The sequence below is a fragment of the Myodes glareolus genome, chromosome 19 (assembly GCF_982192425.1).
Source record: "Myodes glareolus chromosome 19, mMyoGla1.1, whole genome shotgun sequence".
NCBI lineage: Eukaryota > Metazoa > Chordata > Mammalia > Rodentia > Cricetidae > Myodes > Myodes glareolus.
The window spans coordinates 36,849,129-36,864,668 of record NC_142044.1 but is presented as its reverse complement, the minus strand read 5'-3'; the positions used below and the strand labels follow the sequence as shown (position 1 = coordinate 36,864,668).

Here is a 15,540-nt window from a genome sequence, read left to right as displayed (position 1 = left end):
GTGCAACTGGGGACTCATGAGCTATGCCTGAAGTGATTTCCTGGCTCTGCTGCTCCCCTCGTCTCTTCAAACCTTCTGAGGGGCTTGTCCCTACTTCCCAAGAGAAGAGACAGACTGGAGAGCAGCCATTTGCTCCGGGGTCCCAGAGAGAGGGGCTGCAAGACTGGGGCTCATGCAGATGTCTAACGAAGCATCACAGAATGCGGATCTCGGGGTCCCTCACCTGCTGCTCCTAAGGGGCTCGCTTTCTCACATCCTGCTAATGGTCAGCACTTGTGGGAGGCCTCTCTGCGGTGCTGTTCCCAGTGGTGGCCTAGACTCTGTCTCAGCAGGTGGATCCTACTGCTGTGGAAGGCTCTGGCTACCAACTACCGCTTAGCTCGTGATGTTATAACCCTGCTCTATGTAAAGTTGAAACTGCGACCACCCAGGAGGCTCCTCCACTCCACATATCAGGCCCGTCTGGTCTCCCTGATGGTGAGCAGAACCCTTTGCTTTGCCACCAGCATATCACCACCTCAGGGACAGTAGTGATATCCAGGGTCTCAGTGGGATCCCACAAGGACACTGGACTTCCTTCAAGAGCCCCACCCTTGAGCCTTTATCATGGTTTGTGGTCATTTGTGAAGGTAGGCAATGCATTGCACCTGCTCATGAACCTCCCACCCTGCACGCATGGCCCTGCTAAATGTCTGGGGTACCCACTGATGGACCAGCCGTCTGGCTACAGACCCCTGCTACTATCAGTACTTGTTTCTCCATGGGGATGCCCCGTCATAGACCATAACAGAACTAAAAATCCCATGAGCTCTCAGCAAGTGGTTCCTAGACACGTTGGGAAGCAAGAGAGAAAGTCTTGGTTATCTTAGCAAGACCCAGAGACACAGTGACCATGCACTGGGCCATGGTTGGCCGTGAGAACAAGAATAGAGTAGCGAGATGGAAGAGGAGGATCCAGGGAAGGCAGAGGGATCCCTGAGCAGAGAGCATGACCAGGGTGGGAGGTGAAGATTGCCGGCACTGATTGGGAGCTGAGGCTAGCACCTGAACTCCCCCCAGGCTTTGTGAGTGACCCACTTCATCTCTGGCCCCTGAAGAGATCTTTCAGTTCAGGGGAAGACCAAGTGGGGTAGTGGACATGCTACCATAGGACTGGCTAAGAGATGGTTTAGGGAAAGAGTCCGGGAACTCTATGTCCAACCCCAAAGCCCCCCCCACACACACACAAACACCACAGCCTAACCCCAAAGAAATAGGGTTGGAAGGGGTCAGCCACCAGAAACTCAGGGTTAGGGACAAAAAGACAACAGGATAGGAGAGTCCAAGAGTAAGGAGGGTCTGAGAAGGATCTCCCAGCAGGATGGGCACTGGGAGAGATCTGGCTCACTAGAAAGTGGAGCCAAGTCAAGAAAAGCATAGTCAGCAGTGTGGAAGTCAGACATTCTTGGGGTCTCAGCACAGCCAGGAGGTCAAGGCCCAGTCACAGAGACTGAAATGGGGCCTGGTTCAGTCTCAGGACTACCACAAGGACCTTCAGGGATTTATCCACAGGAGCTCCATGGTGAGCCCCAGGGGGCCAGATGAAGGCAGTGAGGCCTGGACTAGAGTGACTTTGTAGCTGCTGTCCCCACTCTTCCACTCAGGGGTCCCCCTCCGGGCTTTGCTGTCACCCACTGCAGGCACTGGGCACCATTTATGAGCTTCTCTACACCCCGGAGTACAGGGATACGATCCGCTGGGCTTTCGCAGGGATCCTTCTGGGCCTCCTCACAGAACTCTACTACCTGCTGGAGGTGGGCCTGGTGGAGGGTGTCTTTGACTACCAGGAAGACAATCTAGCCTCTAAGCCCCTCGGGCCCGGCAGGTAAGCCAAGATGGCTGTTGTCCCCTCCTTGAACCCACTGAGCTATGCTGATTCTGGGGAACCCAAGCAGGAAAGGATTTTGGGTGGAGGTAGGGTAGGGGTGGGGCAGAGTACCCAACCTGGCCAGGAGGGAGACTCCTGAGCAAAGGGAGCCAGGTAGATGTAGCTGACAGGGTTCAGGCACTGTCTTGTTCCTCCCTGCCCAGGACCTGCCTGGAAGCCCTCAAGGGCCTCTTTTGGACCAACAAGTACTGGGAAGTGTTTGCCGATGTCAAGCTGATCCAGGGCTGGGAGCTTTTTGGGCAGTTGGAAACCTTCCCAAAGGGAGTGACCCTTTTGGCCAGGTGAGCCCACCAACTTGGGCACCCTTTTCCTGGGAGCGGCTAGAGTGGTCACCAGCGCAGCCCATCCTCCCTCCTCTGGACCCTGTACTCCAGACTCAGCAGTTCGGCCAGCTCTGAGGTCTGACTGGAGAATGGAACCCTCTGGGACTGTGTGTGTTCCTCTTGCGTGTGACAGGGCCATGGCTCACTATAACTGCGAGGTCAAGGCTGTCTTGGGGCAGGCTCTCATCTCCCTGAAGAGCACTGAGGAGCGTGACAACATCGTGGCCATCTGCATCATCACCGAGGTCAGCCTTTCCCCAGCCACCTCAGTGAATGCCCCTTCCAGATCTCTGATACAAATGTATGCATCTGTCTCATGATTCAGGTGTGCTTGCTGTTGGGGGTCTAACTCTTTATCATGGTGTGGGGTTGACTGATTCCTTGGCAGTTGTGGTTAACAGGTGGGCTGATGGTGCCGACCCCTGCCCAGTTTCTCAACAGCCCAGATGTCTGTCAGAACGTGTCTCGGAAGGTCATGGACCACTCCCTGAACCTGGGCCTTTCCAGTCGCAACCAAACAGTGCGAGCTCTGAGCCTGAAGGGGCTAGGCAGCACTCTGATGCATCCTTACAAGGTGAGGGGCAGGAGTTTGACAGAGGTGCCCTCCGTCATTCCAGAAGATTATAGAGAGGACTGGGGACAGAGGAAGTGTTGATAGTTATCTTCTTTGCAAGGGGTGATAGAGAGAGCTGATCAAGCTTGGTTGGCCCTGCTAAATTGTTTCAGATGGGGCTCCTAACTGGCTCTTTATCTCCTGCTAGCTAGGAGTCCCTCGTATGATAACCTCCTGTCAGGTGCCCAACACTCTACCCTTGTGAGCCTCCCAGAGCAGGGCTGTTCTGACATGTCTCTCATGACAAGGCTGGGATGCGGCTGCAGAGCTGGCCTATGCCAGTTAAATGGTGCGGTTTTGTCTGTTTTTCTGTCCAAACTGAGGGGAAATAGGGAGTGGACCTGGGAACAGCCAGCTTCAGCGCTCAGACCTCCTCTACATCTGTACTGACTCAGAGATGGACAGATACCTAACCTCGTGGGAAGGCCAGGAGCCCCAATTCCTGCCCAGAGCTATGACTGGCTGCCTCAATGGGGCATCTGGCAGAAACTGGTCAAAGGTCCCACTGGAGGGTGGTGGTCTCCCTGCAGGTAACTCTGCTAAGAAGTAAGTTGACGGAGCTTTTGGACAGCTTCCTGCAGCCTGAGTTCAAGGACATTTTGGGCATGATGGAGATCATGGGCCACCTCCTATACCTTCTGGGTGTCCATGGCATCGGAATTGCCAGCTTCAAGATTGCTCAGCACCTTCTCAGACTGTTCACAGATGTGAGCTGGGAAGTGGGGGGAGTGGGGTGGCAGAACAGGGCAGCGCAGGGCTGCAGACAGCAATCAGAAACCAGTACCACTCAGCATCCAGTTTCTGCACCATCCCCAGAGCCCACCTAAGAATACAGATTCTGTAGACTGGGGCTGGTTGAAGTTTGTGTCAGCGCTGAGTCTTGTTCTCAGGCCATCAGAATCAGTGATTCCATTTGAAAACAGCACGAGTTCCTCATATTGTAGAATAGGGTCAAGTGACTTCAGGGGGTTGAGATTGGGAATGAGGAAGGCTTGCACTTGGCATGGTCAGTCCCAGGAAGACCACCACGATGTGCCCTGTGATAGATTAGAACCAGGAAGATGAGAGCTAGGATAAGCCCCAGTTGGGGTAGGGTAGACAGGCAGTGACTACTGTACATCTGAAATCAAGGAGGTGGCAGTGGAGGCAGTTTGGGGCTGAAGATGTCTCTGCCTTTCATGGACAAGAGGCTGAGTCATGATGGGGTTTGTAGAAGGAGCAATGCTGGCATTGGCAGACATTCCCTTAGGTGTTGGGTTCTGCATCCACCTCAACCCAAGGACAATGGCACTGTTGCCAGTTACTGTTTACCAAAGGTGAAACAGTGCAGTGAAGGAACCTTGCCCAGGGTCACGGAGCTAGAATGTCACAGATTCCATAGTCAGGTCTGCCTAGAAGTGGAGGTATGATCGCTGTCACCCCAGGGACATGCAGAGAAACCCAGAGGTGAGAAATCAGGAAGAAGGAGTAAATCAGAGAAGGCTGGGAGGGGATCGTGAGTGGACCTGAGGAAATGGGGGACATGAGAAGGCCATATGACTGTCACACTGAGAGAACCTTGAGGCCGCAAATCCTGCCTCCACAAAGACACACTTCCTCCAACAATGCCATTCCTCCTAATAGTGCTACTTCCTTTGGGAGACATTTTCTTTCAAACCACCACACCAAGGGAGAGAAGTTGACAGGAGTCAGGGACGAAGGGGACACTGGCCTGTGGGGTTAGGGACAATGTAGGCTGTCCTTGAGCTAATCAGGGCCAAAGTGAGACAACTAGAAGTCATGAGAGAAGACTGACTTGTCATATGCCTGAGAGTTCCATCTCCCCCAGGAAAGAGCAAAGGTACGAGAATATGCCATCTTCCTGTTCGGAGATGTCATCCACTATGGTGGCAAGAAGTTTCGACAGAGCCTCAAGATCCTGGCTTTCCAGGCTGTAGTGCCCCTGCTCTTCCATATGGCTGACCCCTGCCCAGAAGTGGCTGTGGTGAGTGTGATCTAGCTCAGCAGAGGCAGTCAGGAGAGCAAGGCCAAAGGAGGACCCAGATGGTGGACTCAGCTCTCTGAGTGGAGACCAGAGTGAGGCTAGTGTTTTGGAGAGTCAACCTGGGCAACAGAGCGGGTTGGGTTTGAGTTTGTAGGGCAACCCGGCAGCCAGAGAAAAGGAGTGGGCTCTATCCTGGCAGTATTTCCTCAGCCACCTGCTTCAGATTCCTCACTCCCATCCATCCATCCATCCATCCATCCATCCATCCATCATCCATTCATCCATCCATCTATCTACCCATCCATCCGTCTGTCTGTCCATCCATCCATCCATCCATCCATCCACCCATTCATCTATCCACCCATCCATCCATCCATCATCCATCCATCCATCCATCCATCCATCACTCCAGGCCCTTGTGCAACCTCTTTTGGCTGTAGACCTCCACTCTACCATCTAAAATCAGCTGCAAGAATCTGGCATTCGGGATCTTGCAACTTCTACCTTCTTTCCAGCCCATGCTGTGCCCATGTTTGCACTGGTGCGCCTACTTGTACCCTGCCTGCCTAATGCCATGACCCCCCCTCCAGAGGAACCTTGTGTTTCAGGGCCACCCCATCTCCCTGGGGGTGACCCTGAAACACTTAGCCATGCCATGAGGGCCTTGGGTGTTGTAGGTCTAGCTTTGCTTCGCTAAGGAGTTTGCCTAGTTTTGTATCTACATTCACAGATCAAGCTTGGCCTTTGCTGCCCCATGCTTCTGAGAGTAAGGCCTCATGTTTAACAAACCTGGCCCAGGCCAGTATTCACTGTGGGAAGTCAAGTCCCTTCCTAAACTTAGAATAAGCCCCCACCCCTCTGAGACTGGTATTCCAAGCTGGTTCTTCAGAAGGAAGCCTGGGCAGCCTTTCTGGAAGCTCTGTGAGAGTCAGAGCAGGGCACCCTGGGCTTTGGGAGTGGGTAATCCCATCCTGTGGTGATGCACTCCCTTCTAGTGCTGCCACCCACTGTGCCAGGACTGACTAGTGCCCAGGACCCTAGGAGCTCAGTGATGGTGCTGCTATAGAAACCTCGTCTCGGGGTCTGTCTGGGATGAAGGGGATGATGATGGGTGGAAGCAGAGGCAGTCTATTCTCCACTTACAGAAGGCCAAGTACACCTTCCTGCGCTGCGCCATCTTGTTAAAATGGGAGTTCCAGAAGGAGCTGTTTGGCAAGCTGGCATGGGGCCAAGGGCCGGGTGCTGAGAATGACATTTTTGTCTACATGGTAAGGTGTGAACCCCTTTCCAGGGGAGAGCTTGGAGTCGTAGAATGATGGCTCTTTAGTCACCCCCAGACTACTCTGAATATGGGGATGGGAGAGGCAGTCCTAACGGTGTTTAAGTACTGAGGTTCTGTGGGGGAGCATTTCCCCTTTATAATGGAGCTTGGGTTCTCTGAAGTGAGCTGTTCAGGAAGGTTGGCAGAGTCTCCATGATGCATCTAGAGTATGCCCAAGGCCTTCATAGGGGGGCCTCTGAGGACAGAGTGCCCCATGATGTTCCAGTACAGGTTTAAGGTAGACGCAGCTGAGCCTCAAAGTCCGGACATTGCAGGCCCCATATGTGAGACCCCAGTAGTAAATGCCACCTCCTGCCACCTAGCAACCACTTTAATCTCTGGCCCCAGGTTCTTCTGCCTTCCTGGGTCTGGGCTGTCAAGGCCACAATCCCAGCCTCTTAAACAGGACCGAAGTCACACGCACAAGACAGGACAGGCTTGTCTTCAATCTACAGGCCTCACTGGATCTGGTTCAGCCACAAAGGAAAGGCCTAGAAGTATGGCTGCAAAGATCTCAAAGTGGCCTTTGGACAGGGTGGGGCCACTGAGCTCCTGGCCTGCCTACCCATCGCATGCAATGGCACCACATGCCCCTTGATAGCAGTGACAATAGAAGCATGGCCCTGGAGGGAGAGCCCGGACTGCTGCCTCCAGCTCTTTCACCGTGGTCCTGACTTTAAGTACCAGGTGCCACCAGGACCCAAAGTTTAAAGAGTAAAAGCACGGCAGAGAGGACAGGGAACTGGGCACTTAGAAAAGGAGAGGCCTTTGAAGGACACGAAGCGGCAGAGCCTGTGTATAATGCGGACACTTGTGTCATGTCTGCAAGGCTTGATGGCCACGCTGCAAGGTAAGTGCCCAGAGAAAACCCAGGAAAGCAGAGAAGTAGCAGGGGGACCGAAGCTGCCAAGGATGAGCCTGCCTCCCCCTCTTCATGACATGGGCCTTGCAGGGGACCGTGGTGGCTTGTGGCTGAGGAGACGACAACTAGTCAGGGATAGGCAGAGGCAAGCTGAGTGGTCTCCAGAGTGATGCTGGCAACGGTCGCAAATATGGGAGCTCCCAAACTCGGCATGGGCTCCCCTCATTGGACCAAATGAAGGAACTGGGCCATCACTAACCACCACCCCTCTAGATCCCCCATGGGAGTCTCTGGTGCCCACCTCCTCTCTTCCAGGCCCTAAGCATTGGAAGTGGAGTTCAGTGCTTGGGGGTACCTCAGGAAAGCCATGTCCCTGAAGTGAGGTACCACACAGACCCTCAATCTGGTCACAGGCCCTCTCTTCTCTCTTCAGATAGAAAGCAATTTTGGCAGCTACCAGCAGTTTCTCAGACAGGCCTTGATGTATCTGGACAGCCCCCACAAAAACCTGAAGCTAGCAGCCATGAAGTTCATCGGTACGTGCGGACTCAGCAGCCGCAAACCCTGCCTCGTGTCCCATGGCCTGCACTACCACAGTCGGTGGTCAGGTTCACACGTCCTGGGTCAACCGCAGGAGCAGTAGCTCTATGACAGTGAAGGGGTGGGACGTTCCTGTTGGCCAGCGCTGTCAGTGGGCAAGGGCGGCCATTGCTAACCACTACCTTGACTGTCCCAGGGGCATTACTTCAGGACTACTTCAATGAACTCTGCTTCTACTTGACAAAGGACGATGTGATCATCCTGAAACACTGTGAGCAAGTGGAGCCTTTGCATCCTTGGGTGGCTGAGGCCTGCCTTCCCCGACACCTGAGGGAACTTTCTGGTGGGAGATGCCCCTGGGGGGATCTCACTTTCCCCATTCAGACTGTGGGTCCACTGGGCTGCTCAGTTCCACAGCAAGCTCCTGATTGGACCTGTGGTCTCTCCTGCAGATTTGGAGGCCCTCAGCCATGACACAGACTCCAGGACCAGAAAGTTCTACCTGAACTATTGGGATGATGTCATAGAGCTGTCCCAGTACGTGAGAAGCTGAGGCTGCTTTGTCCTTATTTTTGTCTCTGTTGAGTCCTATCTTTATTAAATGCCACAGAGTATCTCTGGCTTCCTCCCAGACATGTGTGCAACAGGTCAGGCCAACTCTCCCTTTTAATCTCAACTCCATAGACTGTGGGGGTGGGAAGGGTGCATGACTCAGAACTCCAGAAGTTCCCACAGTGCTCCCCTAGGAAGCAAGAGCTGGAATCTTCAGAATAGGTGTTGCCATATTCAAGCAAGACCCGGAGACCCCAGGAGCCTCCTCAGCAGCCTCTTCTCCAGGTTTCTTCTCCTAGTTTGTCCTCAGCCAGGCCCAGGCTGTCCCACATGCCCACTTGGCCCATTGCCTACCCAATTCATCTGCCTGTCCACATCCCTCCTCAGGTTTCCACGAACCTGCTTAATCGCCCGCCTCTCTCCTGTGGCCACAGAACCTCTCCTACTTGCCCAGAACCTTTGCTTAGCTGACACCCAGGACTTGGTGGGACTTCCAGCTTTCTGGGGACACCATTCTCACAATCAGCTGGGCAGCTTCTCTGCTGTTGCGTGGTTCTCCGGCAGCTACCCATTCTCTCCAGCAAAGACACCTTCCCCAAGCCCATTCAGCCCCTTCAGTCATGCACAGTACCTTTGCCTACCACAGTGGCATTAGGATACCATGGAGGCTACCGGGGTAGACTCAGGGTGTCCTTGGATCATAGCCACCAGACCATGATTGGAAAACAAACGTAAATACGGCCAGTGCCTCAGATGTGGCTGCATAGGAGGCACATAGACTCCTAAGAGATGCTCAGATGTACTGTGCCTGTTCAGGGTGGAGGTGCTGGGTCACATCAGATACCCAGAAATTACTGAACACTCCCACCTGCCAGCCATATCCCCAAAGGGGAAGCAGCAGGATTGAGGAGGAATCAGAAGCAGGAAGGAGCTGAAGAGGTTCTGGATGCCCTCTAGGACCAGAACTTCCAAGTCAGTCCTAAACTCAGAGAAAGTCCAGCCAGCCCCTAAACTTGTTAGCAGGTAAAGTCCAGGGTCACAGCTCTATCCACAACAGGGACATCAAAAGTACAGATCTCGGTGTGGCTGGAGCAGCATGGCCCCACAGACAACACTCAGAATAAGTAGCCAGAGCAAGAAAAATAAGCTGGAGGCTGGGTGGGTCATGAGAGCTGAGAGCAGAGACAGCATGAGAAAGGTGGTCCACTGTCCGGGATGCCCAGGAGAGGCTGGGCTGAGGAAGTGGGAGGGCATGTCCCTCCAGAGTACTAGGGGTGTGTGATGGAGGGTCCCCAGCTCTTACAGTGTGTGTGATAGATGCTCCCACTAAAACCAATATGCCTCCATCTTGGGCACATTAAAATAATTAGTTTTGTGTGTCACCAGACAATTCTAAAGGCTTAAAAACAGTTAAGACCTCCAAACAGTGAGCTCACATAAAAGTGATGAGGGAAAGCACTGGGGACTGATGAGAACATGGGCATGGGGTTAGAAGACAGGCCCTGGCTCCTACAGGGAAGGGAGCTGAACCCAGGCCACACTAGGGCAGGACTCCAAAGGGTTCACAGGACAATAGTGTCCACCCATGCCAAGAGCAGGATCAGAGCCTCACTCCGGTGAGGTGCTCCCACCATAAGCCCTCTTCACACAGACAACTGTGTTAAACCACAAATGGACCCCTGTTGGATGCTTAGAGACAAGAGGTCAGAAGTCTCGCTATGGACGACAAAAGAGAGGTTTCCACAGATTTTAGCACCAGGAACTTTAGATACCACACTGAATAGGATAGCAGACAAAACTCCCATGCATGGAGTACTAGAATAGGACAAAAATTAGCACAGAAGGAAGGGCTAAAGAGAATGAGATGAAATTCTGAGAAATTCTCCAAAACAGAAGAAACACACGAATCCATAATCTCTTTTAATTATTGAATTAAAATTCCTCTCCCTTTCTCCTCTCTCCCCTTCTACCCTCTCCTGTGATTCCCACGCTCCCAATTTACATAGGAGATCTTGTCTTTTTCTATTTCCCATGTAGGTCCACATACGTCTCTCTTAGGGTCCTCGTGATTCTCTAGTTTCTCTGGGACTGAGGCCTGTAGGCTGGTTTTTCTTTGCTTTATGTCTAAAAGCCACTTATGAGTGGCTTTTATAATGCATATTATATTTGTGTTTTTGGATCTGGGTTACCTCAATTTTTTTTTCTAGATCCATCCATTTGCCTGCAAATTTCAAGATGTCATTAATTTTTTTTACCGCTATGTAATACTCCACCATGTAAATGTGCTACATTTTCTTTATCCATTCTTCAGTTGAGGGGCATCTAGGTTGTTTCCAGGTTCTGGCCTTTTACAAATAATGTTGCTATGAACATAGGAGCACATGTTCTTGTGGTATGATTGCCTTTTGGGTATATATTCAACAGACTTCATTAAAATTAAATCAAAATGAAAAGCTATGGCAAAACAGACAAAAAAAAGGCAGCTCATAGCAACTCAACATCCTGGGAAGCATCACCACAACTAGGCATGTGTTTACTGACATACATGGATGAAGTGAAGAGACATTAGCAATAACTGTGATGCTTCGATGGTTTTCTATAGCCGACTTGACTTGGAATCACCATGGAAACACACATCTGGGTGTGTCTATGAGGATGAATCCAGAAAAGTTCAATGGAGGAGGGAAGCCCCACCCTGATCAGCGGTGGCACCGTCGTGTGGCCTGGAGTTCCAGACCGAGTAGAAAGGAGACTGCACACGGAGTGCCAGGATTTGTCGCTCTGCTTGCTGGCTGTGGCTACAATGTGATTGGCTAGCTGCATCACACTCCCGCCACCCTGCCTTTCCAGCCACGGTGAACTGTGTCCCTTGGACTGTGAGACACACTAATCCCTTCCTTCCTCAAGCTACTTCTGTCATGTTTCTGTCACGGCAAGGAGAGAAGTCACTAATACAGGCGGGCTGCAGACCATACGGACACGTCAGGACAAGCAGCAGCTCCACAGAGAAATGGGTGAAGAGCACAGCGTGCAGTTCTCAGTCTGGGATGGAAGACTCGGGGCCTATGAATACAGGCAAAGAAGCAGAAGTTTGGGAAGAACGAGGGGAGATGTGCCTGGAGCAAGGTTCCAGATCCTTCCAGGCTTCTTTGGCAAGGCAGACAGTCAGCTGACGCCTGGTGTGGGCGAGGTGGTGGTACACTTCAGGGGACAGTTGGAGAACAGCTCTGCCTTCTGTGTGCTTCTGTCTGAGGCTCCAGTCTTGGGAAATCTTAAGTGAGCACCGAAGAGACAGACCTCAGAGGCAGGAGCGGGGACTGAGAGGGCACAGGATGCTCTTGCTTTTCTGTTTTCTCCTTGTTCCCTTGGTGCCTGACCTTGGAGAGGGCCAGGCGCACAGATGCCTCATAGAACCAAGAATCTAAAGCCCCCATTTGAAAAGCCAGTTTTGGGATCCAAAATTAAATGCTCTGTAAAGAATCTGAAAAACCTCAATGGCTGCAGAAGAAAGAACACACAACGGACACAGGCAGGACGGGGTCCTGAGGGTGACTTTCCAAAGACTTTGAGCGACCACTGTTGCCATGCTCTGAGAAGCAATGCAGTGAGCGGACAGTGGCAACGTCACAACAGAGCAGCAGAAGATGGGAGAATCAGCAGCAAGAGGGACAGAGGACAAGAATGAAGCAGGAAAACAAGACAGAAAACAAGAACCAAACAGAGAAACAAGACAGAAAGGGGGGGGGGGCTGGGAATCAAACAGGAGAGAGAGAAAAGAATCAAATAGACAAAGCAGAGAGGAAACAGAAGGATCAAAGAAACAGAACAGAAATAAGCAAAGCTGAAGGCAGCAGAGTTGATAGGAGACAAACGAATGGACAGAGCCAACTGGAGCCCTGGAGGAGCCTTGTGCATAGTCGCCTGAGCCTGGACAAAGCGGCAAAGGCAAAACAGTGTGGCTAGGATGCTCTCATCTCCCTTCTCACACGAAAATGATCAAACACCCACACGGTGTCTCAGGATCATCTGTAACTTTAGTTCTAGGGGATCCAACACCCCCTTCTGAACTTTGCAAGCCCTGCACACACTCAGTACATACACATACGTGCAAACAAAGCATCCATACCATAAACTAATAGCAAAGTTTCATTTTTTTAATTTAAAAATAAAGTTATCAGATTGGCTGTGTAGGGGTTGTGGCTAACACTTGCAATTCTAGCAATAGGGCAACTGAGCTGGGAGGCGTGCCTTGAGCCTAAGGCCAGCCTGGGCTACATGCTGTGTTCCAGGCCAACCTAGACTAAATAATTAGATGCTGTTTTAAAACCAAAACCACCAGAATGGACATTGGAGTGTACAAAACTGAAACCTCCTAGAAAACAGTAGGAAACACACACACACACACACACACACACCAAAAGCAGAATGACCTTGAATTTAGCAATGAGTCCTTAGGTCAGTACATTCAGTACCCACTGCCCCAAATGTTCAAGCTCTTCACAGATGGTCTGCTCTACAAAAGACAATTGCTTTTAGAATGAAGAGGTTGGCCCTGGGCTCATAAACAGTGGAGGAAACAGCAAGTCACGGCGGCAATGGGCACCACGTGTGTAGTAAGATGGCTGAAAACCACTAAAACACAAGGCAGAGCATGACATCTGCCAGTGCTGATGAGGGCAGGCAGGTGAAATGGCCACAGAGGAAGACAAGATACAGCTTTGACCTTCTGGTCCTGACATTGCAGTCCAAGGCATTTACTGAAAGGAGCTGGAAACTAACAGCGACTTCACTCATAGACTGGATTAACTATAGTGTGTTCAAACAATGAGCCATTGTTTGCTAAAACAAGCAGCAAGCTAAGCCATGGCAGGAGCTTTACATGCAGATTCCTAAGTGAAAAAACACCAGCCTAGAGATGGTGCAGTGGGTAAGAGCAAGGGGGAGTTGAGTTTAAATCCTGAAGGTATCAACAAAATAAATGATGATGATGATGATGATAACAGAGATACTCAGTGTTCTCCTCTGGCTTCTACACGCACATGCAGAGGTGCGTGTACCCACATGCACATGTGTACACACACCTGCTTGAAAAGGCTGCCAACCGCACAAGTCCACAGACTAGAAGGCTGAGGCCAGAGGACCTTTTGTTCCAGACCAGCCTGGGCTTTCTGAGAGCCTGAGTCAAGGCTGAAAGAGCAAGAGGGGTACGGCTCAGTACTAGGGTGTTCACCTACAATGTGTGAGGCCTGGTTTCAACCACAGTGTTGAATTAAGAAAAACCCCAGGCCTGGCTGTCAGGAGAGGGCTTGACAAGAAACAGGATTGGAGGTCTGGAATACTATTCTGCATCCTGCCCCTTGAGCACTGCCCTAAGCCCAACTCACAGAGCAGTGGAGCCAATGCGTACACACTTGACAAAGCTCATTCACTTTTCTGTGCATATATAAACGGCCTTGCTAAACTTGAATGAAATAGTGAAATCCAAGAACCCAAGGCCATGTTGGTCTCCATGTGCCGAGAAAGCTGTTGAGTATAGTTTTGTGTAATTTGAGCTATATGCTTGGCTATAGATTTTTTTTAATTAAAATAACCCATGTTGAGAAAGGAAAGAGGAAAAAGTAACAGATCGGATGCACACGTCACAACCAGATGGGTGGTTTTTAAAATGTGCTTAGTGGAAAAATTTAAGATATGGATTAAGCTATAGAGCAGTATTGAAATGAGCGGTGCTCTGCTCACTGGGCCCTAGTTATGCAAGGTGCTAGTGGGAGGGAAAGCTGGGGGGAAGCTGGGGAACAGGCCACGAAGCTCCCCACACTCTTTGCACCTCTTTCTGTGCCAGGGATGGTCACAAAATCTCAAAGAAGCCTTTAAACAGGAACCACACATCAGCTAAATTTGAGCAGCTCCTTGCAGGCGTGGGGACACAAAGCCTGAAAAGCCTGGGGCTTCTCAGTGGCCAGTGGCAGAAGGTACCATTGGGTAGATGTAGTTAAATCAGTCATTAACAGCAGAGAGACAGACTCAAGGAGAGAGGGAGGGAGGGAGGGAGGAAGGAGAGAGGGAGAGAGAGAGAGAGAGAGAGAGAGAGAGAGAGAGAGAGAGAAAACGAACCAGCCTGGGACCTCAGTCAGTGCACCCAGGTGAAGCCCACACATAGGTAGCACCTTACACCATCTGGAAAAGCAGGACAAGAGCGCCCCACTTACAGAATTCTCAAACACAGGACTGAAACAGCAGTTAGAGCCCCTGGGTGAGGACAGGGACCAGAGCAAAGTTCTGAGATCCTTGTGCTATCGGATGTGGCACCCCCTTGACACATCTTAGATTTTCTGGCCAATAGGGCACAGAAGATGCCAAGACGGAGCAGAAAGAGCCTGTGTGCTTCCCACACCAGTACAAGATGAGAGTGTGTACGAGATGCAATTATTGCAGAAAATCAAGAAGAGGGACTTCTAAAAGCTACCACAAAAGGTGGAAAGACCTGGGGATCTGAGGTGGAGGAGACAACCAAAAGACGCCAGTAAGCACAGTAAATGTAGGGAAAGATTTCAAAGCTGTGCGAATGGATTCTAAGTGCGGTTGTGTGCTGTCCTGAGGAATACCCCGGAGAAACAACAAAGGACAGAGGGGCTTCAAGTTAGTCTCAGACAGGGTAGGCTTGAGGGATGACCCGGAACCGCTGTGTTCCAGGAAGACCCAGCTCTTCTTACCCTGCATCCTTCCAAACACACAAAGCAGCACTTGACAGGACTGTGGGGAATTTTCCATTATGACAGTGGGAATTTTCCATATGTCTTTTGCAGTTACTGAATGGTTGAGCAGAAACAAAATACCGAAAGGTTATGAGAAAAACAGCAGGAAAGAGTTCCTGGCTGACTAGTCACTTCCGCCACCAGAGGAGCGAGGCTGTGTCCTTAATAGCTGGATGCCCTTCATTTCAATTCCATCCCATACTTGGGCAAAGTGTCAGCCCCCCGCCCCCCGGGGCTGTAGAAAGTCTTGGACTTCTGAGTGCTTGGCTCCCATGCCCCATCTCAGGCTCTCAGGTCCTTAGGTGCAGCACTTAGGGGACTCTGTGACTGGCCATTTGGTGGCTTCCTTAACTCTGTCCTTTGGGGTTTTCATGGAGGTGTCATTATGTAGGCATGGTTAATAGATCACCGACTGAGGCAGAGGGAAGATCACAAAGTCACAGGAATAAGACAGTCATCCATAAGCCGAGGAGAGAGGCCTCAGGAAAAGCCAACCGCCCATACCTTGGTCTTGAACTACAACCTCCAAAACTCTGAGAACACACCCATTCCAAATAATTGGTTGACCCCTGGTGACCAGTTTAACCTTTGCCTTTAGTCCTTTTTCCTTTCCTGGATATTTCGGGGGACTGGCCATCTCCACCCGCTAGTCCTGCCTTCAGC

General features: G+C 51.3%; 1 protein-coding gene across 9 annotated transcripts in view; it reads left to right on the top strand.

Moving 5' to 3' along the window:
- LOC125415197 (maestro heat-like repeat family member 5) overlaps nt 1-13,117 on the top strand; it is a 36,640-nt gene extending 23,523 nt beyond the window's left edge. For 6 of the 9 annotated variants that reach the window (XM_048457374.3, XM_087898846.1, XM_087898849.1 and 3 more), the window contains 12 exons: nt 330-477; nt 1,680-1,864; nt 2,071-2,208; nt 2,384-2,495; nt 2,681-2,824; nt 3,394-3,570; nt 4,692-4,847; nt 5,993-6,115; nt 7,464-7,566; nt 7,767-7,841; nt 8,023-8,107; nt 10,725-13,117. In XM_048457374.3, coding sequence (XP_048313331.3) covers nt 330-477; nt 1,680-1,864; nt 2,071-2,208; nt 2,384-2,495; nt 2,681-2,824; nt 3,394-3,570; nt 4,692-4,847; nt 5,993-6,115; nt 7,464-7,566; nt 7,767-7,841; nt 8,023-8,107; nt 10,725-10,821 — 1,543 coding nt within the window. In that variant the 3' untranslated portion in view covers nt 10,822-13,117. Of the gene's footprint in view, nt 1-329; nt 478-1,679; nt 1,865-2,070; nt 2,209-2,383; nt 2,496-2,680; nt 2,825-3,393; nt 3,571-4,691; nt 4,848-5,992; nt 6,116-7,463; nt 7,567-7,766; nt 7,842-8,022; nt 8,185-10,724 lie in introns of those variants that run through there. The other 3 variants (XM_087898850.1, XM_048457375.3, XM_087898851.1) reach the window with 3 other exon arrangements.
- The last annotated feature ends 2,423 nt before the right edge of the window (nt 13,118-15,540 follow it).